Source organism: Rhinopithecus roxellana, chromosome 3, assembly GCF_007565055.1.
Source record: "Rhinopithecus roxellana isolate Shanxi Qingling chromosome 3, ASM756505v1, whole genome shotgun sequence".
Taxonomy (NCBI): Eukaryota; Metazoa; Chordata; class Mammalia; order Primates; family Cercopithecidae; genus Rhinopithecus; species Rhinopithecus roxellana.
This window is the reverse complement of record NC_044551.1, coordinates 15,959,882-15,984,091: the sequence shown is the minus strand read 5'-3', so window position 1 is coordinate 15,984,091 and position 24,210 is coordinate 15,959,882. Positions and strand designations below refer to the sequence as shown.

The 24,210-nt window shown below is 53.5% G+C and overlaps 1 protein-coding gene across 1 annotated transcript; it reads left to right on the top strand.

Annotated features, from left to right (window-relative positions):
- Positions 1–1,746: 1,746 nt before the first annotated feature.
- LOC115896505 (probable palmitoyltransferase ZDHHC11) lies at positions 1,747–22,214 on the top strand. Its single transcript, XM_030927622.1, has 7 exons — positions 1,747–1,815; positions 2,242–2,463; positions 11,171–11,349; positions 15,819–15,934; positions 20,547–20,672; positions 21,179–21,252; positions 22,100–22,214. Exons 1-4 carry the CDS (start codon positions 1,765–1,767, stop codon positions 15,841–15,843), a joined length of 477 nt encoding a protein of 158 aa, XP_030783482.1. The 5' UTR covers positions 1,747–1,764; the 3' UTR covers positions 15,844–15,934; positions 20,547–20,672; positions 21,179–21,252; positions 22,100–22,214.
- Positions 22,215–24,210: the final 1,996 nt, after the last annotated feature.

The window sequence follows — 24,210 nt, the reverse complement described above, 5'->3', positions numbered from 1 at the left end:
TAAATAATTCTTTTTGGAAATGATTAATGGTTGGTGTACTTTGAATATTCACACATTCCAAAAGAATGTTTTCTCTCAAACTTTGATTATCCTTTGGCCAGGTGCATTTTAGATTAAAATGCTCTCAGAACCTGAAGAATTGCTCTACGCCTAAAAACCGGATGCAGTACAATTTGCAGGTATCCATATATTGTAATGAATCTCCCTCTTGTTTTCTTCTGATAACACTGTAGGATTTTTTTCTACATCCTTGCCACTCACATTTTCACTGGTGTGGATGTATTTCTTTTTCCAATCGTCCTTTCTGGCCCTTGGTGCACAGTGTGGACCTGAAGCCTTCAATCTTCTCAACATTCTTCAGTGTTTTCTTCTCTCACAGACGCTCTACCTTCTTCTTCTGAAAGCCTGACAGATGAACATGGTCAGGCTCCAGGCTCCAGGCTCCAGGCTCCAGGCTCCAGGCCGCTGAGCGATTCCTCTCTTCTGTTCTCTGAGATCTGTGGTCCTTCCTGGATTTGATCTTCCAGGTTTTACCAATGTGATTTTTGGCAACATCATTTCTGTTTGTTGGCATTTTCATTTGGGTTTTGTTTTTAATTGGGAATTGTGTTTTTAATGTACAAGATTGTCTTTCTGTGTTTCTGTTTCCTTCCTTGAAATTTTCTTTTCTTTTCTTTTTTCTTTTTTTTGAGATGGAGTCTCCTTCTGTTGCCCAGGCTGGAATGCAGTGGCACAATCTTGACTCACTGCAGCCTCGACCTCCCAGGTTCAAACGATTCTCATGCCTCAGCCTCCCAAGTAGCTGGGATTAGAGGCATGTGCCACCATGCCCTGCTAATCTTCGTATTTTTAGTAGAGACGGGGTTTTGCCATGTTGCCCTGGCTGGTCTCGAACTCTTGACCTCAGGTGATCCGCACGCCTCAGCCTCCCACAGTGCTGGGATTACAGGCGTGAGCCCCTGCGCCCAACCAAGGCACCATGGTCTTGTTTCACAGCTGTGAGTCTCTCAGGTCTCCCTGAGACATTCTTGTGTGGCTCAAGCCCCAGGGCCCTATGGCCTCGCATCCACCTGGTGTCACATTTGGAGGACCAGGGAGGAGCCCCAAAGGCGGCACAGAGCCACTGAATCGTGGACATTCACGACTGCAAGGAAGAAGAATTGTGAACTGGTTCTCACTGTCTCTCTTCCCAAAGTAGTACATTTAATACCAACTTCATTTTCCGAATTTTTTCCCAAAGAGACAACAAGGGCTTTGCACGAGGCATAATGTGGGGAAGCTTCCTAACACTCCTCTGTCAAGACCGCCCAGCCCCTCCAGATCCCCCACCCAGCAGTGGCTATTCAGTGCCTTTCACTGCCCGTCCTTCCCTCCCCTGACACCACGTCCCTCCCTCCCCTGACACCACGTCCCTCCTTCCCCTGACACCACATCCCTCCCTCCCCTGACGCTATGTCCCTGCCTCCCCTGCTGCGCTCCCCACCTGACTGGCCAGGAGCTGCCGCAGTGTGCGTTCAGAACCTCCCAGCCACTGCCCATCCGGACAGAGGCCCCAGCCCCACATGGCTGGACGGGCTACCCTGTCCTGTGGAAGGAGAGACACACGGGACCCTGTGGAGTGAGCTCTTGGGTCCTGCTCCTCTGGGAAGCTCAGGGAAGCTTCTCGGGGAGGATCTGGGAGATTTCAGTGTTGCAGCAGTTAGTAACGGCTTAGGAGCTCTTCCGGCATTGCCTCAGTTTCTCGCAAGCGCACCCCTCTGCTCCATGTGGCCTCTCTCTGATGTGGGTTTTCCTCTGGCACCTGGGGAGTCTTGGGTGAGCCTGTGTATTCGTGAACAGGTTCTGGGACCTATCACTGTGTGGGGGCTGTCGAGGGCTCCCCAGAACTTAACAAATCCTCAGGGGAACTGAGGGGTGGTAGCACCAGCACGGGGTGCCTGGCCAGGTCCTCCGCCCAGGGGCTCCCACACCCTGGAGAGCCATTTTCTGTAGCCGCTCGGCTCTGGCTGGGGTCAGATTCTGCAGCATGTCTGTTCCTTCCCCTTGGCAGGGCCCTGCACCGGTTCCTTCCCAGCCCCGCTCTCTCCTCTGGGGACGTGGCCCCAGGCAGTGCTGGGCCATTGGCTCTCAGTGCTGGTCCTGGGGGATGATGTTCCCTGTCCCTGAGGTCTCCCTGACAGTATGTGGAGCCAGCCCTCCCTGGGGCTGACGGGGCTGGTCCTCCCCTTCTGTATCCTGCAGATGGACACCCGCTCCAGGAGCCAGTGTTCCCGGAGCCCAAAAGCCGTGCTCAACAACGGAGAGCTGGTCTTGCCGCCCCGCATCTCCAGAGTGAACGACTGGTTGTTACCCCTGCACTACTTCCAGGTGGTGACCTGGGCTGTCTTCCTGGGCCTTTCATCGGCCACCTTTGGGATCTTCATTCCCCTCCTGCCTCATGTGTGGAAATATGTCGCCTACGTGGTATCCTTTTCACTGTGGCACAGTCTGAGCGGACGGGGCTCCGGGAGGACCCTGCAGTGGGCCTGGCTCTGGGATCTGGTCCATGGCTGCCTGGCGGCAGCAGTCACCTGCCCTGGGCCAGACTGTGTCCCCCGAGCCTGCAGGTGGGCCCAGTGGCCACTGGTGCTCTGTGCAGCCCCTGCTCAGGGTCCGGGTGGATAGGACAACTGCTGACCCCACATCAGGCCATTCCTGTGTGGCTCAGGGTCAGGGTGGACAGGGCAGCCACTGACCCCATGTCAGACCACCTGCTCCCATCTCCCAGTGGGCGGGGGACCCTGCGTCTGCTCCCATCTCCCAGTGGGTGGGGGACCTGTGTCTGCTGTCATCTCCCAGCAGGTGGGGGCTCACATCTGCTCCCATCATCTTCCAGCAGGCAGGAGCCTGCGTCTGCTCCCATCTCCCAGGGTGCACGTCCGTGGAGCATGTAGGCTCTGCCCTACCCCCAGCAGACCATGTCACTCAGTCAAGAAACCCCAGGCCCCCTAGGGTCGCTGAGACATGAGTATGTGAGGACAAAGGGGCCTGGGGGCAGTTGGCCTGCGTTTGGTGCCTGGGGGCACTAGAACCCTATTTCTAAAAGTGGGATGTGTCACTCCTCACTAGAGCCTGCCTCAGTGGGGAAGCGGTGACCCACTGTGTGGTCCTCGGGCTGGGCCATCCTGGGCAGGTCTCTGGTGAATGGCGAGCCTGGTGTGTGTTGCTGCGGCACGGGCAGGGAGGTGTAGGGGCCGGATGCAGAGTGACCAGGTGTGCAGCCCACCAGCCTGAGCACCTCAGCCACCGGCAAGGCCATGTCCCTGTTTGCTGAAACTTGTTGCTGTGGCATCTTTCAGTTTACAGAGGTAGAGACTACAGTCAAGCGGACCCGCAGGTGCCAGTCACCTGCTTCAACGGTGAAGCTTTTGCTAAACTTGTTTTACCTCTCACACATGTGTACCGGAGTAACCTTAAAAAATCTCAGACATCGTGAAATTTCACCTGTAAATGCTCCAGTTTGTGTCTGAAAAACTATTTTTATTTTTATAACACCGTGCTTTATCTCACTTAAAAATTACATAGCCATTTCTTAACATCATATATTCCTTTTCCGTATGGCCATTCCCCCAATTTTCTAAACAAGTCTTTCTGCAGATGCGTGGCTCACATCGGGAGCCATGTGCCATGGGGCTGCTGTGTCCCTGAAGCCCCGCTTCCTCCATCTGTTTCGCTCCCAGGCCTTTGACTGGTCAGAGAAACTGGTGCCTTTGCCCACAGAAGGCCCCTAAGTCTAGACTTGGCTGGATTTTTCCCCAAGTGCAACAGTTTCCCTTGTGGGAAGGCTTTTGATAATGAATTCAATTTCTTTGATAAAAAGCTATTGTTTCTCTGTTTTCTTGTTTCTATTTTCATAGGTTGTATTTTTCTTCTTTTTCTTCTTTTTTGAACGTGGAGTCTCGCTCTTGTCACCCAGGCTGGAGTGCAATGGTATGATCTCAGCTCACTGCAACTCCTGCCTCCCAGGTTCAAACGAATCCTCCTGCCCCAGCCTCCTGAGTAGCTGGGACTACAGGTGCGCGCTGCCACGCCCTGCTAATTTTTGTATTTTTCGGTGGAGATAGGGTTTCACCATGTTGGCCAGGCTGGTCTTGAACTTCTGACCTTGTGATCCCGCCTTGGTCTCCCAAAGTGCTGGGATTACAGGTGTGAGCCACGGGGCCCGGCTGATAAGTTGTATTTTTCAGGAAATTGGAGTATTGCACGTAGGCTGTCATATTTCTTGGAATACAGGTGTTTACAGTGTTTCCCACTATCCTTTTTCCGTCTGTAGGGTCTGTAGTGCTGCACCCTCCTTCCTCACTATCCTGGCCATTTGTGTCTTCCTCCTCCACCTTCATCAGTCTTCCTGGGGTTTATCCCTTTCATTCATCTTGAAAAGAGTCAGCTTTTTAATCTATTAATTTTCTCTATTTGCCTGTTTTTCTTCTATTTAAACAAAATCTGCTTTTATTTTTACTACTTCCTTCAACTGACCTTGGGTTTACTTTGCTTTTTTTTCTATCATCTTAAGATGGAAACTTAGGTCATTGATTGTAGACCTTTCTTACTTTTTAATGTATGTTTAAAGCTATGTATTTTCTGTAAGCACACACATGGACCCAACCACACACAGAGAGACACACACTGCCAGTAAGGCTTTTGGCCTCTCATTCAACCACCCCGTCTGGCTCAGTGATTCAAGGGTGTCTCCCCAGGGATTTGAGGCTCAGTCTCTGGGTCTTGGGGTGGCTTGTGCGGCTAAAGTTCCCTTGGGAGGTCAGGCCACACCCTCTCTACAAGTCTGAAATGGGCTGGGCCCACCTGGCCTCACAGAGAGCCTTGCCAGGGGTCCAAGGGTGTGCTTTAGTGAGAGACATGAGTGCTGACTCATCCTGGGTGCTCTCTGGCTCCATCCCTCTTGCAACCTGCGTCCTGTTTGCAGGTGGCTCTCCAGGGCTGTGAGTGGCTGTCCGGGGCTGGGAGTGTCTATCTGGGGCTGGGACTGTCTGCCTGGAGCTGTGAGTAGTCGTCCAGGCTGCGAGTGACCGTCTGAGGCTGGGAGTGACCATCCAGGGCTGGGAGTGACCATCCAGGGCTGGGCATGGCTGTCCAGGGCTGGGAGTGTCGGTCTGGGACTAGGAATGTCTCTCTGGGGCTGTGAGTGGCCCTCCAGGATTGCGAGTGACCATCCAGGGCTGGGAGTGTCTGTCCGGGACTGGGAGTGTCTGTCTGGGACTTCAAGTGACCGTCCGGGACTGTGAGTAGAAGACTTTGTGTCCCCCTGTCTGCTCCCTGGCCTCCCCAGTCCTAGGGGATTTAGGGAAGCAGTGCTCACTTCCCAAGAGGAGGCCTTTGCTGAGAGGCCCTGAGTGTGCCCAGTCACTAGAGTGGGGGTTCCGTGGGGGTCTAAGACCATGCCTGGATACACGTGTGGGGGGTTGGGCTTCTACCATGGGGGGTGCTGGAATGTGGCAACCCATGTTTCCACCTGGCACACACTGCCAGCCTTGCACCCCTCCACTCATCAGGAGGACAGATCATAGTTCTGAGTAGTGGCCTGTCTCTGCCAGGCCCAGGGTGTGCCCTGTGGCCCTGCTGGCATTCCCCAAGATCCCCTGCCATTGGCCGAGCTTCTGCTGTGGCCCAGAGTCCGAGTTCTCCACCTACAGCCCTGAGTCCCCACACCCCCAAAGCCTGGGTCCCAGATGGCCTCCCCCTACTCCAGGGCCCAGAAATCCACAGACCTACAGACCCACAGACCCACAGAGCTGCACGGCAGCGCCATTGGCCCCAGGTGCCCTGCAGTGAGGGATGAGGATGTCACTGAAGCCCACAGTCACTGACTCTGTGCCGCACGGCCGGCCTCCCTGCTCCAGCACATGCCCTCCAGACATGGGTGTCCTCCTGTATTGCACCTTCATGGCAGGTGAGAAGACAGGCTGTGATCGGACCACGCCCGAGGCAGTCCACGTCAACATGCTCCAACAGCCCCCAGATGCACTTGATAGGATTTTTAATCCAGAATCTGGCCAAGGTTCTGGGCGTGTTGCAACCGAGTCTCTGGGTGTGTTTAGGTCAGCACAGTGCCTGCCTGCCTTTTCCTGTCAGCTGCTGGTATCTCCTTGACCACAGCGTCACGGTGTATCCAGACCAGTGTCTTGCTCCACGATCTGGGGTTCTGTGTGGTTGAGGCTGAGCAGTTTCAGAAGAACGTGGCGCGGGTGGCGTCGGCCTGTCCCACTGCTCTGTCAGGAGGCCTGGTAGGTGGGGATGCAGCGGTTCCTTGGGAGGGTGGGCCGGGTCTCTGCCCCTGCCAATCCGGAGTGGTGCACAGGTGGACTCTGGGTCTCAGGTATGTCGCTTTCCATTGCAACCCTCATCTGAGTCACAGTTACGCTGGGGGTGTAAAATGCTGTGTTTCCGTCTGCGATTCCACTGCATGGCCCAGTGGATGCTCTGCAGAGGAAGGCGCCCTCCCCTGCTGCTCTGCCCGCCATCTGTCTCTCTCCCTCAGCATCGCCAGGTGGCCGCGGCACGTCCTGGGGCTGCCATCACAAAGCACCAAAAACCAGGTGCCTGCAACAGCAGACATATCTGGTCTCACAGTTCCAGGGCCCGGGGTCCCCAACCGTGTGGAATCGGGGGTTGGCTGCACCCTGCTCCCGCTGAAGCTGCTGGAGGGGATGGCTCCGGCCGCTCTCCGCGGCTCGTCTTCTGGTGTCCACACTGTCTTTTCTCTGTGTGTGTCTGCGGCTGTTGGGTACCCGTTTTTGTAAAGGTGCCGGTCATTGGAGTAGGGCCTACCTGAAATGGCCTTACCCTAACAGGACTATCTGCAAAGACCTTATTTCCAACTGCGGTCACAGCCACAGGTGCTAGGAGTTAGGGCTTGGACCTATGTGGGGGATGATTTGACCCTCCACACCTGGCTATTTCCTTATGCGCCGCTAGAATCCCTTCTCTCTACTCTTCCTTTGGCCTGTGGCTTGGCCATGCGTGCCTCTGGGCTGTCACCTGCTCTCTGGTAGGTGAACCCTCTGTGGCTCCCCTGTACCCTCTACTCCACACCTGGATCTCCATTTCTAACGGAGCCCTTGGTGTCCCAGCCCTCATCCATGCTGCCCCTCCCTCCCGCTGGCCGGCGCCGGGCTCAGGACAGCCTCCCCAGCTGCACCCCCCGTGCCCCTGGGCCAGCAGCACGTGGCTTTCCATTGTGGCCACTGGAGGGTGCCCACAATATCTGGCAGCTGCAGGGACCTGGGCTGGTCTGGGAAGTGACCACCCAGGCCCTGTGGCTGCAGCCCCTGACCCTAGGGGAGGTCAGGTGCAGGGTGAGGGATATTGTATTGTGGAAAGTGGGGAAGAAATGGAATAAAGACCCCAGGTTAGGCGGACATTTGAGTGCCAGGCTTGGCCGACTGTCAGTGGCCTCGTGCTCAAGCCCTTCCAGAGCATGCCTCAGTGCACACGTGCCCACATCTGTTCTTCTGCAAAGGGAAACAGACTCCGCGGCCACCACATCCATAGGGCCTGTTGTGTGGAAGGGATTGGAATCTGTGTAACTCTGTTTAATCTGGAGAAATCTCTTCCCAGCAAAGTCCTGTGCTGTGGCCCAGGGCAGCACGAGCTTGGCGGCCGCGCTGGAAGATTCACCAGCGCGGAGTGGCGCTGCACCTTCCCAGCACGTGTCAGCTTTGAGCCCCGCAGGGACTGATGAGGTGCCAAGACGTGACGGGGACTGCACTGGGCCCCAGGAGTAGGGGCTGTGGGCTCGCTCTCCGCCTCCTCTCTTTTCCTGCCTGGAGAACAGGGCGGGGAAAAGGTTAGCAGTGTTACAAAGGGCACAGGGCGTGTGTCCTGGGCTGGCGCTGCCGCGCTGTTTGTTTACAAAATACAGATTGTTGCTAGGGGAGGTTCCGGCATAGCTAGGTTCTCATGACAGCTTGAGACCGAAACTTCCAGAGGGCAGGCGGTTTGCGTGGTGAAAGGGAGACACTTACTCTAGTTCTTTTACTGTTTATTGCTTGTTGGAACATAAAGCACTACCAGGATAAAATTAAATGTGAAAGTAGAAGCAGAGAAAATTGAGAATACAGTACCCAGTGTCTCCTATCCTGGGGCTCCCGCCAGCTCAGGAAGGGTCACCCGCGTGGGTGGGTGATGGGCAGAGTGGCCAGCTGGGTCAGTCTGGGCAAAACATAGCCAACTTAAGGTCACCAGGATCATTCCTATGGGTGATGGATGTCCCAGGAGGACATCCTTTTGCAGAGCGTGGCCCTCGCTGGCCGAAGTGCGGCCGATGGACAGCAGGGCACCGTAGTGTGCAGTGAAAGATTTGCTTCAACCTGGTTCTCATGAGAAAAGCTTTGAGTCCAGGGAGCTGTCCGGGGGGAGATACTGCCCTGGAATCTTAAGGGGGGGTGTCCTTTGCCAGCTGAACCCTGGTTTCTGGGTGGATGCCTTCAGGGTGACCGCCCGGCCTCGGCGCCTGCAGGTTTGGAGACTGGCTCGGGGCGCCACGGGTTTGCCTGGCAGGTTCAGGCTCAGGTCAGCCCTGAGCTCCTCCACATGGAAGTCAAGGGGTCCTGGTTAGGGCCACACCATCTCCAGGCTGTCTCCTGGTGGCCCCTGCAGCAGCACCGCCTCCCTGGCAGTGGGCTTCTGTGTATGAAGCCTGGAGAATGTGAGGCTGCAGTTGGATGTGGTGACAAAGGGCCTGGGTGGGCGTCCTCAGCCTGAGCTTCACCTGCTGCCCAGGCAGAGGCTCTGCCTGGCCCCGGCCTCCCTGCCCACCGGTTTCCAGCGAGGGAAGTGCTGCTCCAGCTTTGCAGAGGAAGGGGCTTCTCCTGGGTCACAGTGCAGCTTCCTGCCTGGTCTCATTGTCCTCGGCGGCCACGGAGAGCGTCCCAAGGCTCCAGATGCCCTCTCCGTTGCCCCGGCAACCACATAAATAGTGCAGCGTCCCTAGCTCAGCCTGCAGGGAGCGGGTGCACGAGACAGCAGGCGGGATGCAGCCTCGTCACGTCGGTGTCACCAGCTGGACAGTGAGCCCTGCAGCCTCAGTCCACTCCCGTTTGACGGGGCCCCTGCAGGCCTCTCCTCTAGCATGGTGGGATCAGAGTGGCCAGGGCAGGCGTCTGATCAGTCCTGGCCCCCATGTGAGTTCCCCAGAGCCTGGCTGGCCTCCAGCCGCACTGTCCAACTCCCACCGCACCCCAGCCTGGGCAGCCGCTCCCTAGTCCCATCCCCTTGGCATCCAGATCATTCTCTTCTGTCCTTGCAGCCATGTCTGCACCCACAGAGCCTCCTCCTCAGCTCATGCCCACAAGCACCCAGGGTCGTGGCCACGTGGGTGCCTGGAAGATGCAGGGTGTGCGTCGCGTCCTGCCGAGGGCTTCAGTACCTGTGTCTGCGTTTTGGTCGGAACCAGCTTCACACTCAGGCTTCCCATACATTACAGCACATTTCTTACGGGACCCTTGTCAGGGAAGGGCTGCTGCATAAAAACCCTAACCCCATGCCCCAGGGTGGTGCCAGGACAAGGCGGAGTGTGAGCCCAGCAGCAGCGAAGCTGTCCCAACGTTGCCTGAGGGGGCTCCGAAGAGGGGCTCTGTCAGGAGGGACAGCAGCCCCCTGGCCTGGCACAGGACCCACCCTGCTGGCAGCCTTCTGCTAAACTCCCTGTGCGGCCTTTTGCACATGGCCAGCACCTTCCTCCTCGCCCCTGTGCCAAGGTGGACAGCGCTGTGCCCCGCAGGTCGGTAGCCTGCGTTTCCATGCGGTGAGGGCCTCTGGGCTGCCCTGTGGAGACGGCTGTCAACCCTGAACTCCTGGCTAGAAGGCAGTCCAGGGGCCAGGCAGGGTGACGGGAGGGCCCGCACTCCACCCCTTCTGTTTGGTTGCCATGGGGAGTCTGTGTTGGTCCCAGGGTGAAAGGAGGAGGGAGCCAGGATCTGAGGGCGGGAGCTGATGTCCCAGTCATGGGGAGCCCAGCTTCTCCTGGCTCCAGGGGACAAGAACCCTCTCCCCATTGTCCCCGCAGCCAGGCTCTGAGACGGAGGCCCAGGTGAGTCTGGGGTCCTTGAGAGAGTCTGGAGTCCCTGAGAGAGTCTGGAGGGGCCCTGAGTGAGTCTGGGGTCCATGAGCGAGTCTAGGGGTGGCTTCCCTGAGCAAGTCTCGGGGAGAGGGTCCCTGAGTGGCCGTCTGGGGTCTAGAGGGAGTGGGTAGATTGTGCAAATCCCTGCCTCCTCCCCCTCTCCTGCTGTCTGAGGCTGTGTTTCTCTCCCAGTGCTCAGGGATCTCTGGTATAAAAGAACCCAGGCTCCCCAGAGCCTTTGGGGCTGCGTCTGGCTGTGTTTACACCCAGGTCTGTCCCTCAAGGTGTAAAGGGCTTTGGGGTCACTGTGGTTGGCTGGGCTGGCTGAGCCTCTGGGGATGTGGTGCATTCTGTGGGGGATTTGCCCTGTGTCCAACAGGGATGAACAAAAAGGGCATGGGAGCAGCCATCCCGGTCTCTGCCTGGCACAGGGCTGTGTGTGCAGGGCTGATGGGTGGTCTCGTCTCCTCTGGGCCTGGGTAAGCAGGGCTGTGTGTGCACCGCTGGGTAAACAGGGCCAAGTGGGCAGGACTGGGTGTGCAGGGCCGGGTGAGCAAGGCCAGGTGAGCAGGGCCAGATGTGCAGGGCTTGGGTGTGCAGGGCCGGGTGTGCAGGGTGGTGTGTGCAGGGCTTGTGTGCAAGGCTGACTGAGCAAGGCTCGGGTGAGCAGGGCTGGGTATGCAGGGCTCAGGTCTGCAGGCCTAGGTGTACAGGGCCGTGTGTGCAGGGCTGGGTGAGCAGGGCCATGTGACCAGGGCTGGACCTGGTTGAGCTGGGCTTGGGTGTGTAGGGCCAGGTGTGCAGGGCCATGTGAGCAGGCCCAGTGAACAGGGCCCGGTGAACAAGGCCAGGTGAGCAGGGCTCAGGTGTCCAGGGCTGGGGGAGCAGAGCCAAGCCTGGCTGAGCTGGGCTCCAGTGTGCAGGGCTGGGTGTGCAGGGCTGGGCGAGTAGGGCTGACTGGCGGCCTCACCTCTCCTGGGCCCTTGGGCCTCATGGGGACGCCTCATGCCAGGCTGACCAGGCCCTGGGCCAGGTTCTTCCTTGACGTGCCAGGTGACCGGGGGGATCTTCTCCTTCCACCTCGTCGTCCACCTGATTGCCTCCTGCATCGACCCGGCCGACTTCAATGTCAGACTCATGAAGAACTACTCTCAGCCCATGCCGATCTTCGACAGATCGAAACACGCACACGTGATCCAGAACCAGTTCTGCCACCTGTGCAAGGTCACCGTGTGAGTGCCCACCCTGGCCGAGGCCCCGCGGTGTCAGGGTCACCTCCAGGGGCCCGGGAGCTCAGGTCACTGCTGGCCCCACAGAGCCCCTGCCGTGGCCACAGCTGACACTAATGGAGCTTCCAGGGAATGGCCCTGTGGCCCTGTGGCTGCGGGTGGATAGCCCCTCATTGTGCTGTGAAGGGGGCACAGTGCCAGGCTGCCCCAAATCCTCTGCAGGCAGGGCTGAGGCTGGAGGGCTGTGTCTGTCACCTGCAGGTGACCCGCTGCTCCCCTGGAACGGAACGCAGTGGCACTCAGGCATGTTTGGTCCTCAGTGCATTTCGTGCACGAGGTCCCTCCCCCGTGATCCCAGGGCAAGAGAGCGCTGTCTGTCTTGGGGCTTTTCAAGGCAAGCCCCAGGGAAAGAGGGAGGGAAGGGTTCCAGTGTCTCCTGGGGCCTGGGGGGCATCCATGATGGCCTGGGGGTGGCTACAGGGCTGCTGTCGGCTGCAAGGGAGGTTCTGTAGGCACAGGTGGGATCCAAGCCCCCAGCCTCAAGTCCTGGAACCATAAGGCAGGTGCGGCCTCCTCCAGGACCATTGCCCAGAGTGAGGCTGGTGCAGGAAGGCTGGGGGGTGGTCTACGCTCCGGCGTCTGCACCCACCACAGACACGGGCTCCTCCTGCCCTGTGGCTACCTCTGCCCAGTGCTGCCCTGCTTCTCCTCCTCCCCACAGGCCTCAACTCCCTCCCCCAGCCTCCCATTCCCCGCCGAACGCCCACTCCCCAGGCCACACAGGGCTGGTTCCCCCGAGGCACCTGGCTCCTGGTGATGGGGCTCCGGCCCTGGCCCAGCCTGCGCACTTGGGGCCTGACACCCGTTCCCCGATTCATCCATCCAGGAACAAGAAAACCAAACACTGCATTTCCTGCAATAAATGTGTATCTGGCTTCGACCACCACTGCAAGTGGATCAACAACTGCGTGGGAAGCTGTAATTACTGGTGAGGGGCACAGCGGGGATGGCCGGCGCGGGCCAGGCTTGGGGGAGTTCGGAAGGGAGGGGTCTGTGGGCAGGGGTCCTCGTGGTGAAAGGGTGGAGGGTCGTCTTGGGGCTGCGTCCCTGTCCTGTTGTGGTGATGCTTGGTGCCTGTGTGCCCCGGCCTCCTGTCTGGCTCTGGGGCTGTGGTGCAGCCGTCCCTGGACAAGCTCATCCACACAGTGTTAAGTCCCTGGAGGCCCAACGTGGGCATTTGCTGGGCTGCCCTGCCTGAGGCCTCCTGACCGCGCTGTCCTGGGCCGAGCTGCCTTCTCTCCACCTGGGCTGAGGCTCATCCAGCACAGGGGTGGGGCCACGGGAGGGCAGTGGGCACTCAGCGGGGACTGACGAGAGGTGTTTCCCCTGACTGCGGTGGAGGATCCAGGGACTCTCAGGGCCTGGTGTTCTGAGCCCCGGCTGTCAGCAGCCCTGAGTTGTGAAGATCACCAGGGAAAAGAACCACATCTGCCCCCAGCTACTCCGTGCTGACCTGAAAGAGGCCTCGGTGTGTGTGGGAGTGGGGACCAATGTCATCTGGTGTCACAGGACGTGCCGTGGGGTCCCTGCCCTGCCTCCCTGCCATCCCACCTTGAGCACAGTGTGTGTCCAGAGTGGCTGAGCAGCCCGCAGGGACAGAGAGGCTGCGTCACTGCAGAGTGAGTCCCGAGGCCACACAAGATGGTAGGGGCCGGGGAGACCCACCTGCCTCCTCCCCGGGAGAGGAGCAGCTCCAGGACGGCCGAGGTGTGGCCGGCTCCTCTGGGTCACGCTAGCCCTGGGTGCCACTTCCTTCTGGACTCATTATGCTCTGGTGCCTCGAGCTGGCTCAGTCCGGCGGGGCCTGGCGGGGACAGTGAGGGGGTGAGGGCCCACAGGCAGGTGGCAAGGAGAGGGTTTGCCTTCCTCAGGAGGGGCGCTGGAGAGGCACCGTGTGGGCACCAAGTGCAGACGCCGCCTGTGAGTGACAAAGGGGCGTCAGGAGAGCAGGGCTGGGGTCATGGGCGCCCTTGGCTCTGAGCAGCAGCCAACGCCGGCATCTGCGCCAACCTCACTTCTGTCCCTTCATCCGCCAGAGGCGGAGAGAACAACGGCATTGAGAGCAAGACGAGGAAAGTTGAGGAGCTGATGGCAGAGCCCCGCGAGGGACGCTGCCTACCTCTTCGTGATAAGAAGAAGGGGGATGGAAAGAAGGCAGGCGGCCCTGGTGTCCCGGGAAGACCGTGAGCACTGGCCTCACTCAGATTGTGTGGGCTAAACATGGGCACCAGGGGCAGGAGGTTGTGCTAACCAGGAGGAGACGGCCCTGGGCGGCTGTGGGGAGAGAAGGCCCCACGTGAATGGCTCTGCCCCATCCTATGGGCTTTGGTCTCTGTGGTCTTAGAGACCCACCTTCCTTACTGGATGAAGAGGGGAGTCCTGTCCGGACAGTAGGATGAAGATGAGGGGTTTTTAATCCCTACAAGTGGGCTCAAGCCCAGGAGGACTGGGGGCAGGTAGGGCATGTCCGCTGCCTGGAGGGGCTGCTGCTTTGGAAACCCAAGCTGGGCATGGAAGGCCTCGCCACGTCCTCCGCGCTGCGCAGCCACATCCAGGCCAGGCTCCCAGGCTCAGCGCTGACAGGAGAGCGCACTGGTGGTGTCAGGAACCAGGATACCAGGAAGGAGGGCTGGGACCACCCGCCTGGTTGTCGCTGTGTCTCATCCAGAGACCTGAGAGGCCATCTGCCTCCCACTCCATGAGGCTGAGGCGGTTGTGGAGGGTGGTCCTCGGGGCAAGGTCGCCAGTCTCCTGTGCAGGCTCCTGGAGGTGCAGCCTGGCCTGCATGTGTGTTCTGTTCATCTAGGGGCAGGTATCGGGTGGAGGCCATGGGGAGCTGTGTCAGAAGCAGCTGGCCACTCAGACTTCATTTTGAAGCTGGAAGATGGACCTTGGAGAGTCCTCAGTGCTCGTGGCGAGGGCACAATTCCCTGAGCAGGTGAGTGATGTGGGGCTGCCTTCCAGAGATGGATGGGAGCCACATTCACGGTAGATCATAGAGAAAACCTGCTTGATGAGGTCAGGGAAGCACAGCCTTCCCCACATTGCCCAGCCGGCCAGGGAGCCCTGGCCATGCTGGAGACCCTGGGCCCGCCTGGGAGGTTTCCCGGCTTCCCTGCCCTCAACCTCACCATGACGCTCAGGTTAACTGTTTCCACAGAGCTCACCTGCACCAAGTGGGCCTCTGGGAGCCACAGGGCACGCTGAAAATCTGGTTTTGATGGTATTTGTGCAAACCTGGGCAAAAGAACATATATTTTAACTTGAATATAAACAAGCACAAGTTTGTGTGCTCAAACCACGACAGGTTCTGGGGGGCGTGGAGGACTAGCCAGAGCCATGTGAAGCAGCTCAGGGCCCGGCCAGGGCTGAACACCCAAAACACTGCAGGCGACGGGGCTGGGCTGGCTGCAGGCAACTCCATAAGGCACCCACCGCCATCTGCTCCTCACTGCAAATAGGCCTCTGTGGGCGGCTGCCCCAGTCTCCAGAAATAGTCACGAGACATCAGCTCTCACGGTGTTGGTGCTTAGGGAAAGAAGCATGGAAATTTTGGCCCCTCCACGGAAGCTCGTGGCTGAAATAGGTGCAGAGCCCATTTGATTAACGTTTATTAAGACGAGTCTTTTAGATAAACGGGTATCTCAGGTTTTCCTTTGCTTCGATGCGCTGCTTTGCTGCCTGCATTGCAGGCCGGGTGGATGGGGCTCTGGCCGGCCTGCTGAGGTGGGCTCTGTGCAGGGCTGCAGGGATGTGACCTGTCTCGGCCCCATCAGAGGCTGTGCTGAGTGACACTGATGGCACTTGTGTTCACCTCCTGGGCCTGGGGCTCTGAGTACCTGCAGGAGTGTGTGCTCCCAGGACCCACTAGCCAGCACCTCGGGGTGGCCGCCACACTGTGTGGTCCTCCGACTTCAAGGTCTCTGTGCATCCCCCAGGGTGTGCCCCACCCCGTGTCCAGATGTGAGGAACCCCGCAGGCCACCTGGACCCTCAGACAGAGCGGCCCCTCCTGAGCTGGCCTCTGACCCCCGCCAGTGTTCCCAGGGGATCTGGAGCAACCTCTCAGGCTGCATGGTATGGGGGACCCAGGTCTGTGAGAGGCAGCTGCTCTTCTGACACCACGGACGATGCAGCTCAGTGAGGCCTTGGTGGGCAGGGGGGCGTGGGCCGGTGCCGGTCCCCAGGTCACAGCTGCAGACCTCTCTTGCTGACCATCAGCTAGCTGTGGAGCTGGACCCACGAGGCGCCTGCACCCATCCTGGCCTCACAGGGCCTGCATGGTGGGCGGAGCACGGCTCCCTGCGCAGGGGCTGGGTCAGTGGCGCTGGCTGCCTTTCTGAACTGTCCTGCGGGCGCTGTGCAAAGCTGCAGGGCTGGTAACTTGCCCTGTTCCTCCTTTCCCCTTTCCAGAGGCCAAGAAGATGACCACCTTTGAGTATCTCGTTAAGACCCGCAAAGAAGAGAGTTCAAAACACCAAGCGGCGAGGAAAGATCCACTCGCGCAAATGGAGGAAGGATTTCTCCAGGTACTGCTTATGTCTCTGTTCCGTGTCTCAGGCCTGGGACAATGTCTAAGGTCTCCCTGTGGTTGGGACCTCTCAGCCATGCTCCTTTGCTTCAGGGCTGGTGCAGCCTGTGGACGCTGCTGTGAGTGTGTGTAGTGCGTGTGTGTCTGTGTGTGAGGCTATATGCATGGGTATGTCTGTGTGTCTTTGTGAATTTAAATACCAGAAATGTACCAATGACTTCCTAGTGCAAAGATAGTAATGGAACTGGGTCTTCTAAACATTTCTATACTTCATTATACATCTTCTATCTCTCCTAAGGTTGAAATGTGCTTTGTGCATCTTTTTTTTTTTATAGACAGAGTCTCGCTCTGTTGCCCAGGATGGAGTGAAGTAGTGAAATCTCAGCTCACTGCAGCCTGCACCTCCTGGATTCAAACAATTTGCCTGCCTCAGCCTCCCAAGTAGCTGGGATCGCAGATGTGTGCCACTACGCCTGGTTAATTTTTGTATTTTTAGTAGAGATGTGATTTTGACATGCCAGGCTGGTCTCAAACTTCTGGCCTCAGGTGATCCACCCACCTTGGCCTCTGAATGTGCTGGGATTACAGGCATGAGCCTCTGTACCTGGCCTAAAACATGCTTTTTAACTTAAGGAAGTTAGTTCCCTTTCCAGTTAAGGGACATGAATTATTATAACTAACCCAAGAAGACATAGAAAATCTCAATAGACATAGAGCTGCCGGGAGACTGAACTACTAATTTAAAATCTCCCAGTGAAGAAAAATCCCAGGCCCTGAAATCTTCATGCATGAATTCTAGCAGAGATTTTAAGGAAAAAATACAATACCAACTACACACAGACTCTTCCAGAAAACAGAGAAGGAAGCAACACTTCCCAGCTCATTCAGCAATGCCACCATCAACCTGACACCAAAGCCAGATGTTCATTAAGCCAATACATTCAGGAAACACAGGCAGAGATCACTGATAAGACCTTGGCAAACCAAATCCAGCAGCACCGGGCAGGACCATGCACTGTGGCCAAGTGATATCACTCCAGGGGTAAGCAGTGGCTTAAGACCTAGAAATCAATTACTACAGCTCAGCACATTCATCCAATAGACAACAGTGACCATGTGATCAAGCCAATCAATGCAGAAAAGGGTTTGTTACCAGCAAGTTCCCATTCATGATTTTTAACAAATCTCAGTGATCTAGGAATGACAGGAAAGCACCCTGTGGACCTGACATGACATTTTCTGGTGAAAGGCTGGTGACCCTCTCTTTGAGGCTGGACATAGGCGATGACACCCCTTCCTCCTACTTCTAATGTCACAGGAACATTCCGGCCGGCCCAATGCAGCAGGGAAAATGAAGGCACACAGAATACAAAGTAAAACTGTGTTTATTTGCAGGCAACAAAATCCTAAAAAGTATGTTTTAAGAACTAGTTAAGATAATAAAATTGCTTAACAAGGATGTGGGGCACATATTAAAATACATCCTCACACATCTCTATCCACCAGCAATGAAAAATCCGGGTTATATTTTTAAAACTTCCTTTCACAATCTTATAAAAAAGAATAAATTCGACAAACCTTGTGCAAATATGTACACTGAAAGCTACACACCATGACTGAGAGAAGTCAGAGATGCTCTATTGAGTGAAAAGGTATACAGCATGCATAGACTGGAAAAACGTACTATTAAAAGAGCAATTTTCCCCAAACCTGATGTACAGATTTACCACAATCCCTGCTGAACCCCAGCAGGCTTCTGGTTTAGCAGAGATGACAAAGTGGTCATAGAATGTATATGCAAATTCAAAAGACCTAGACTACTATACAAGCGAAAACAATTTTGAGAAAAAATAAAATTGGAGAACTTAGGCAACCAGACTTTAAATCTTACTATAAAGCTGTAGCACTAAAGACAGTGTGGCGCTGACATAGAGAGAGACATAAAGCTACAGTAATAAAAACAGTGTGGCACCAATGTAGAGACAGATACGGAGAAATGGACCAGAAAAAAGGTCCAAAGTTAAACCTTTCATTTATGGTCAATTGACTTTAAATAATGGTACTAAAATAATTAAATGGGGAGAAATTATAGTTCAACAAGTGGTACTAGAACAATTGGATATCCACATGGAAAAGAAAAAAGAATGTTTTGAGTTCTTCATACCTGTACAAAGATTACCCAGGACCGCTTCGTTCCCCACACAAAAATTAGCCCCAAATCCATCTGACACCTAAACTTAAAAGCTGAACGTAGAACACTTCTAGAAGCAAGCATAGAATGAAATCTCTGTGATCTTTAGTGAGACAAAGCTTTTCTTTGATATGACACCAAATCACTGGCTATTAAAGAAAAACATCATAGTTTGGACTTTACCAAATTGGAAAATATTTGCTCTTCAAAAGTCACCATTAAGAAAATAAAAATATGGGCACACATGAGAGAGATTGCAGGTTTGGTTGTAGAAAACCACAATAAAGTGAACTTCTCAGTAAAACAAGTCACGTGAACTTCTGGTTTCCCAGTGCATATAAAAGCTATGTTTACATGACATGTGTGCAACAGCATTATGTCTAAAAACTCTGTGTCTGAATTAAAAGTGCTTTATTGCCGAAAGCTGCTTCCACCGACACTCAAAGTGAGCACATGGTGCGGGGAAAATGGCGCCGATAGACTTGCTTGACCAGGGTTGCCACAAACCCTTAATTTGTAAAAAAAAAAAAAAAAAAAAAAAGCATCTGTGAAGTGCAGTAAAGCAAAGCACAATAAAGCAAGGTGTTTGTTCCTGTGAAAGCCACAGACAAAAAAAATATTTTCAAGTCTTAGACTGATGTCCAGAATACACAAAGACACAAAGAGCTTTCAAAGTGCAATTGTAAAAAACAAACAAAAAAACACACACAAACAAGCAAGAAACCCAGTTTTTCAAATGGGCAAGAGAGCGGGGCACAATGGGAAGCACGTATAATCTCAGTGCTTTGGGAGGCCAAGCAAGAGGATTGCTTGAGGCCAGGAGTTCAAGACCAGCCTGGGCATCTCTACAAAAATAAATAAAAATACATACATACATACAAAAAATGGGCAAAAGATTTGAACAAACTCCTTACCAAGGTAGATATATAGATATATGGATGCCTCATAAGCACATGGGAAAAAATGCTCAACGTCATTCTACATCAGGCAGCTGCAAATTAAAACCACAATCAGATACTACCACACACCCAGGAGAATGCCTGTCATCAAAAAGACAGACACCACCGAGGGTTGGTGAAGTTGTAGAGAAATTGCAAGTCTCCTCCATTGCTACTGAGAGTTAAATGAGGGTGTAAAGTGCCACCACTCTGGAAGACAGTTTGGCATTTCTTCAAAAGATAAATGTCTATGACCAGAATCCCACTCCCAGTTTCTCACCAGAGAAATGAAAACGCATGCACACGTAAGTGGTTCTGAGATCTGAACTCAGGGCCCAAGAGAACTCCAGGTACCATTCCTCAAAACCCACTAATAATAGACTTGACTTTTATGTAAGAATCAGCTGCGTGTCGACAACTTCTTTTTCATGTTACGCATTTTCGTTTACCCCACAGCAAAGAGACGGCGCCCTGGGCTCATCTGCACAGGGGTAAGTTGCCAGCTTCCTGCAGTTGCTTGGTCACTGAAGAATAGCTGTATTCTTTTCTTAACTCAAATGACTGGAAAATAATTCACCTATGATGAGACATTTTGACATCATGGGATGATGCAGTAGAAGATAAAATCTCAAAAACAAAGCTGAGTTTGGTGGCATGCTCCTGTAATCCCATTACTGGGGAGGCTGAAACAGGAGAATTGCTTGAACCTGGGAGGTGGAAGTTGCAGTGAGCCAAGATCATGCCATTGCACTCCAGCCTGGGTGATAGAGCAAGACTATGTCTCAAAATACATAAATACATATATACATACATACATACATAAATACGATGGATCATGGGAGTGTGTTGGAGATGCTTGCAGACGTCCAAGGCGAACTGAGTGAGGGAGCCTGCAAGTGGGGCACCAGTGGGAGCACTGAGGACACAGCACAGGATGTGTGGGCAGATCTGGACTCACATCCAGAGGTCAGCTCTGGCAGAGCAGAAGAACTTGGAGAGGAAAGGAGGGCAGAGGCAGCTACCATAGAGCTGTCTCTCTGCACTGAGAGCTGAGCACTCATACACCTAGCAAAGGGTATAAGGCTAAGGGTGCAGGTCCTCGCAGATGTCCTGCGTGCTCCCTCCCAAGAGGCTGTGCAGCGAGAGGGAGGCTGTACAACTTGACCCCTCCCATTCCCATCAGGCTGCAGTGCCCAGTTTTCCTTCTGTGGCCCCAGAGATTCAGAAGGATCCACCTGAAGATCTAGGGTTTGTCTTTCACTCCACTAGGAGAGCCCCATTCTGACCATGGAAGGTCACACCCTGGCCCTTAACTCCAGTGGCCACAGTCACTGAGAGTCTGATGGGGACTGGCCTGCACCCCCAGACCTGGCCTGTGAGCTGCTTCTCTTAGCTGCAAGCTCAGTCCAGGACCTGCCTCTGATCCTGCTGCTGTGATATCCCCAGAGGCATCCCAGGCCCACCTCTCTCACTCTTTGCAGGAATCCAAAGCTCCTCTTAGCAGAGTGATCAGAAACTAATTGGCACCGTAACCTGCATTTGGACTTTGGCATCAGACAGACCTGGGTTCTAGGCCAGTGTGGAGATGCTGCTGGTTCTATAACCTCGTAAGTTTTTAGTCCACTCTGAGCCCCTATTCCTCACAAGGATATGGGGGATGTTAGTATCGCTTCCCAAGAAGGTCATGTGTGAGCTCCTGGAGTTGTGAACGTCACTGTCAGGGTCTGGCTTAGGGATGCCCAGTTAATAGTATGGTGGTTGCCTCTTTCCCCTTGTTTTGGATCCCAGGTGCCCAGAGTCACACTAATCCCAATCCTGGGTGGGTACACCGATTCATCCTTGATCTGACTGACCTGCTTCCTTCACTGACTCTGTATGTTGTTTATTTATGATAATGGAGGAAGCACCAAAAACAAAAGCAGAGTCTGACGTCGTCTTTGTCTGCTGTCAGGGCCCCCATTCCAAGTCCTTGCACCCCACTCATGTTCTTCATTCTCTTGCTTTCCTTTAAATTCTGTTCCTTAGATATCTATATAGATATAGATGTATATTCCTAAAGAGTACATACATGCAATACATTGGTAACTTTTTCTTTTTTTTTTTTTTTTAACAGAAAGGACGTTGTGTGTATGTAATATCTGGAGTCTTCGGGGAATCACTTTTTTCACTTAATACTGACTTGCCAAGGTCCGTCCATACTGCATGTCACTTTCTTCCGCTTGCTCAAATCTGTTGAACTCTTCTAATGAACTTTTTATTTCAGTTACGTACTTTTCAGCTCCAATTTCTTTTTGGTTTTTAAAAAATATATAATTTCTATCTCTATTAATAATCTAATTTGCTCATATGTAATTTTTCTATTTTATTTAGTTGTCAGTGACTTCCTTTAGTTAACTGAGAATATTTAAGACAGCAGATTTAATGTCTTTGGCTAGTAATTCAAATGTCTGAGCTTTCACAGACATAGTTTAGGCCAAGTTTTTTTCTCCTGTGAATGACCCATATTATTCTATTTCTTTATATGTTCTATAATTTTTTTTTTTTTTTTTTGAGGCGGAGTCTCGCTCTGTCGCCCGGACTGGAGTGCAGGGCCAGATCTCAGCTCACTGCAAGCTCTGCCTCCCGGGTTTACGCCATTCTCCTGCCTCAGCCTCCCGAGTAGCTGGGACTACAGGCGCCCGCCACCTCGCCCGGGTAGTTTTTGTATTTTTAGTAGAGACGGGGTTTCACTGTGTTAGCCAGGATGGTCTCAATCTCCTGACCTCGTGATCCGCCCGTCTCGGCCTCCCAAAGTGCTGGGATTACAGGCTTGAGCCACCACGCCCGGCCATGTTCTATAATTTTTTGTTAAAAACTGGATATTCTGAGTATCATAATGTGGTAACTCTAAAAATCAAGTGCTTCTATTCCTCTGGGACTGTGGATTTTCTCTAGTTAAAGGCTGGATCCATCAGTTTGTGACTTTTTCAAACTGCTTTTGCAAAATGTGTATTTCTTGTCACTGAAGTTGTTCTTCCTTTATCTATACGACCAGCTAGTGAACCATCAAAGATTTCCTCAATTATCTAGCTACAAACAAGGGGGAAGGTCTGTCTCTTTAAATCTTCCAGTGGATGCTGCTGGAGGAAGCCACTGCTGCCAAGTGGATCAAAACCAAGGCAAGTCTCGTATTGATCCCTCAGGGCACCACCAGACTGACCAAAAATGTACCATGTCAAATTTTTTGAGGACAAGGTCCCTGATGCTCACTCTGATATCAGCCAGCTGCTCCAGGAATGTGGGTTGCTGCCCTTATAGGCACAGCAAGACTAAGAAATGGAGGTGGTAGCTGGCTCATGTCCACCACTCACAAAGGACCAGCAGCTTTTCCTTCCTTCCTCCTTCCTTCCTTCCTCCTTCCTTCCTTCCTCTCTTTCTTCCCTCTTTCTGTTTCTTTCTTCTTCCTTCTTCTCTTCTTTCTTCTTTCTTTTTCTTTCTTTCTTTCTTTCTTTCTTTCTTTCTTTCTTTCTTTTCTTCTTTCTTTTTCTTTCTTCTCTTTTCTTTCTTTCTTTTTTTCTTTTCTTTTCTTTCTTTCTTTCTTTCTTCTTTCTTTCTTTCTCTCTCTCTCTCTCTCTTTCTTTCTTTCTCTTTCTTTCTCTTTCTTTCTCTTTTTCTTTTCTTTTCTTTTCTTTTTTTTCTTTTGACAGTCTTGCCCTGTCACCCAGGCTGGAATGCAGTGGCGCAATCTCCACTGACTGTAAGCTCCACTTCCTGGGTTCACACCATTCTCCTGCCTCAGCCTCCTAAGTAGCTGGGACTACAGGCTCCCACCACCACACCCGGCTAATTTTTGTTTTTTGTTTTTTGGGTTTTCTTTTGTATTTTTAGTAGAGATGGGGTTTCACCATGTTAGCCAGGATGGTCTCGATCTCCTGACCTCGTGATCGGCCCACCTCGGCCTCCCCAAGTGCTGGAATTACAGGCATGAACCACCGCGCCAGGCCCAGCTTCTCCTTTCTTCAAGCATTCTCCCATAGATGCCTGACCAGGTTCCAGAGTTTCCAAATAATCCATTGCAATTGCTCTTTATAGCTCAGTGGTTGTTCCAGTGGAAGGACCAGCCTCTATAGCTTCCTACAATACCATTTTGTCCTTAGGTAAACTACTTCTGCATTTTTATACAGATTTGAACACAGTTTTACAACACAGTTATCTACATTCTTCCCCACCAACCTCCATTTCACAATCCTCCACCCATTTCACCTCTCATACTTTGTCATGCTTTTATTTTCATTTCAAATTAATATTTTATTTTCTCTTTATTCTCAGTAATTTTTGGATTAGCTTGGTGATGCCTTAGCTCTCCTTTGCTTATTGAGTCCTGTCACTTCCTTCTGTATATTTTTTCCTTGCACTTTTCTGTGTCTACCAAACTACTGCGCCCACTGCAATAATCTGGTGGCAGACACTCCCATTGTTGCCTATGGTTTGGGAAGTTTTGCAGCAGCAGTCACTGCCTGGCTGCTCAGCCTGCAAGTCCCCCAGCTAATTGTCCCATCAGGAGCCCTGCCCAGCTGAGCATCCCTGCTCCTGACTGGCGATTCCTGGGGGGCTCTTCCAGGTTCTGCAGCACGCTCCTGACGAATGCCTTCTGCACTGGCTTCCATTTGCATTCTTTCCTTCTAGGAGTTATCATTTCTGATCCAACAAAGGTTTCCCTTCTTGCTTTTCTTTGATGTCCTGTCTTCTTCTCATTTATGGATCCATTTATATCCTGATTATAATTTTTATTTTATTTTATTGATTGATTGATTGATTGATTGATTGATTTTTGAGATGGAGTCTTGCTCTGTCGCCCCGGCTGGAGTGCAGGGGCACAATCTCGGCTTGCTGCAACCTCTGCCTCCTGGGTTCACGCCATTCTCCTGCCTCAGCCTCCCGAGTAGCTGGGACTATAAGCGATCGCCACTATGCCCGGCTAATTTTTTTATATTCTTTAGTAGAGACGGGGTTTCACTGTGTTAGCCAGGATGGTCTTGATCTCCTGACCTCGTAATCCGCCCGTCTCGGCCTCCCAAAGTGCTGGGATTACAGGCGTGAGCCACCGCGCCCGGCCAATTATAATTTTTAAGGATTGGATCAGAGAAGGGGGACTTTAGCATGTGA

Coding starts and splice junctions, on each gene's coding strand:
- LOC115896505 (XM_030927622.1), top strand. CDS start 1,765: ATGTGGCCTCTCTCTGATGTGGGTTTTCCTCTGGCACCTGGGGAGTCT. Junction 2,464..11,170: donor GGAAATATGTCGCCTACGTG/GTATCCTTTTCA, acceptor TTGACGTGCCAG/GTGACCGGGGGGATCTTCTC. Junction 11,350..15,818: donor CACCTGTGCAAGGTCACCGT/GTGAGTGCCCAC, acceptor TCCCCTTTCCAG/AGGCCAAGAAGATGACCACC.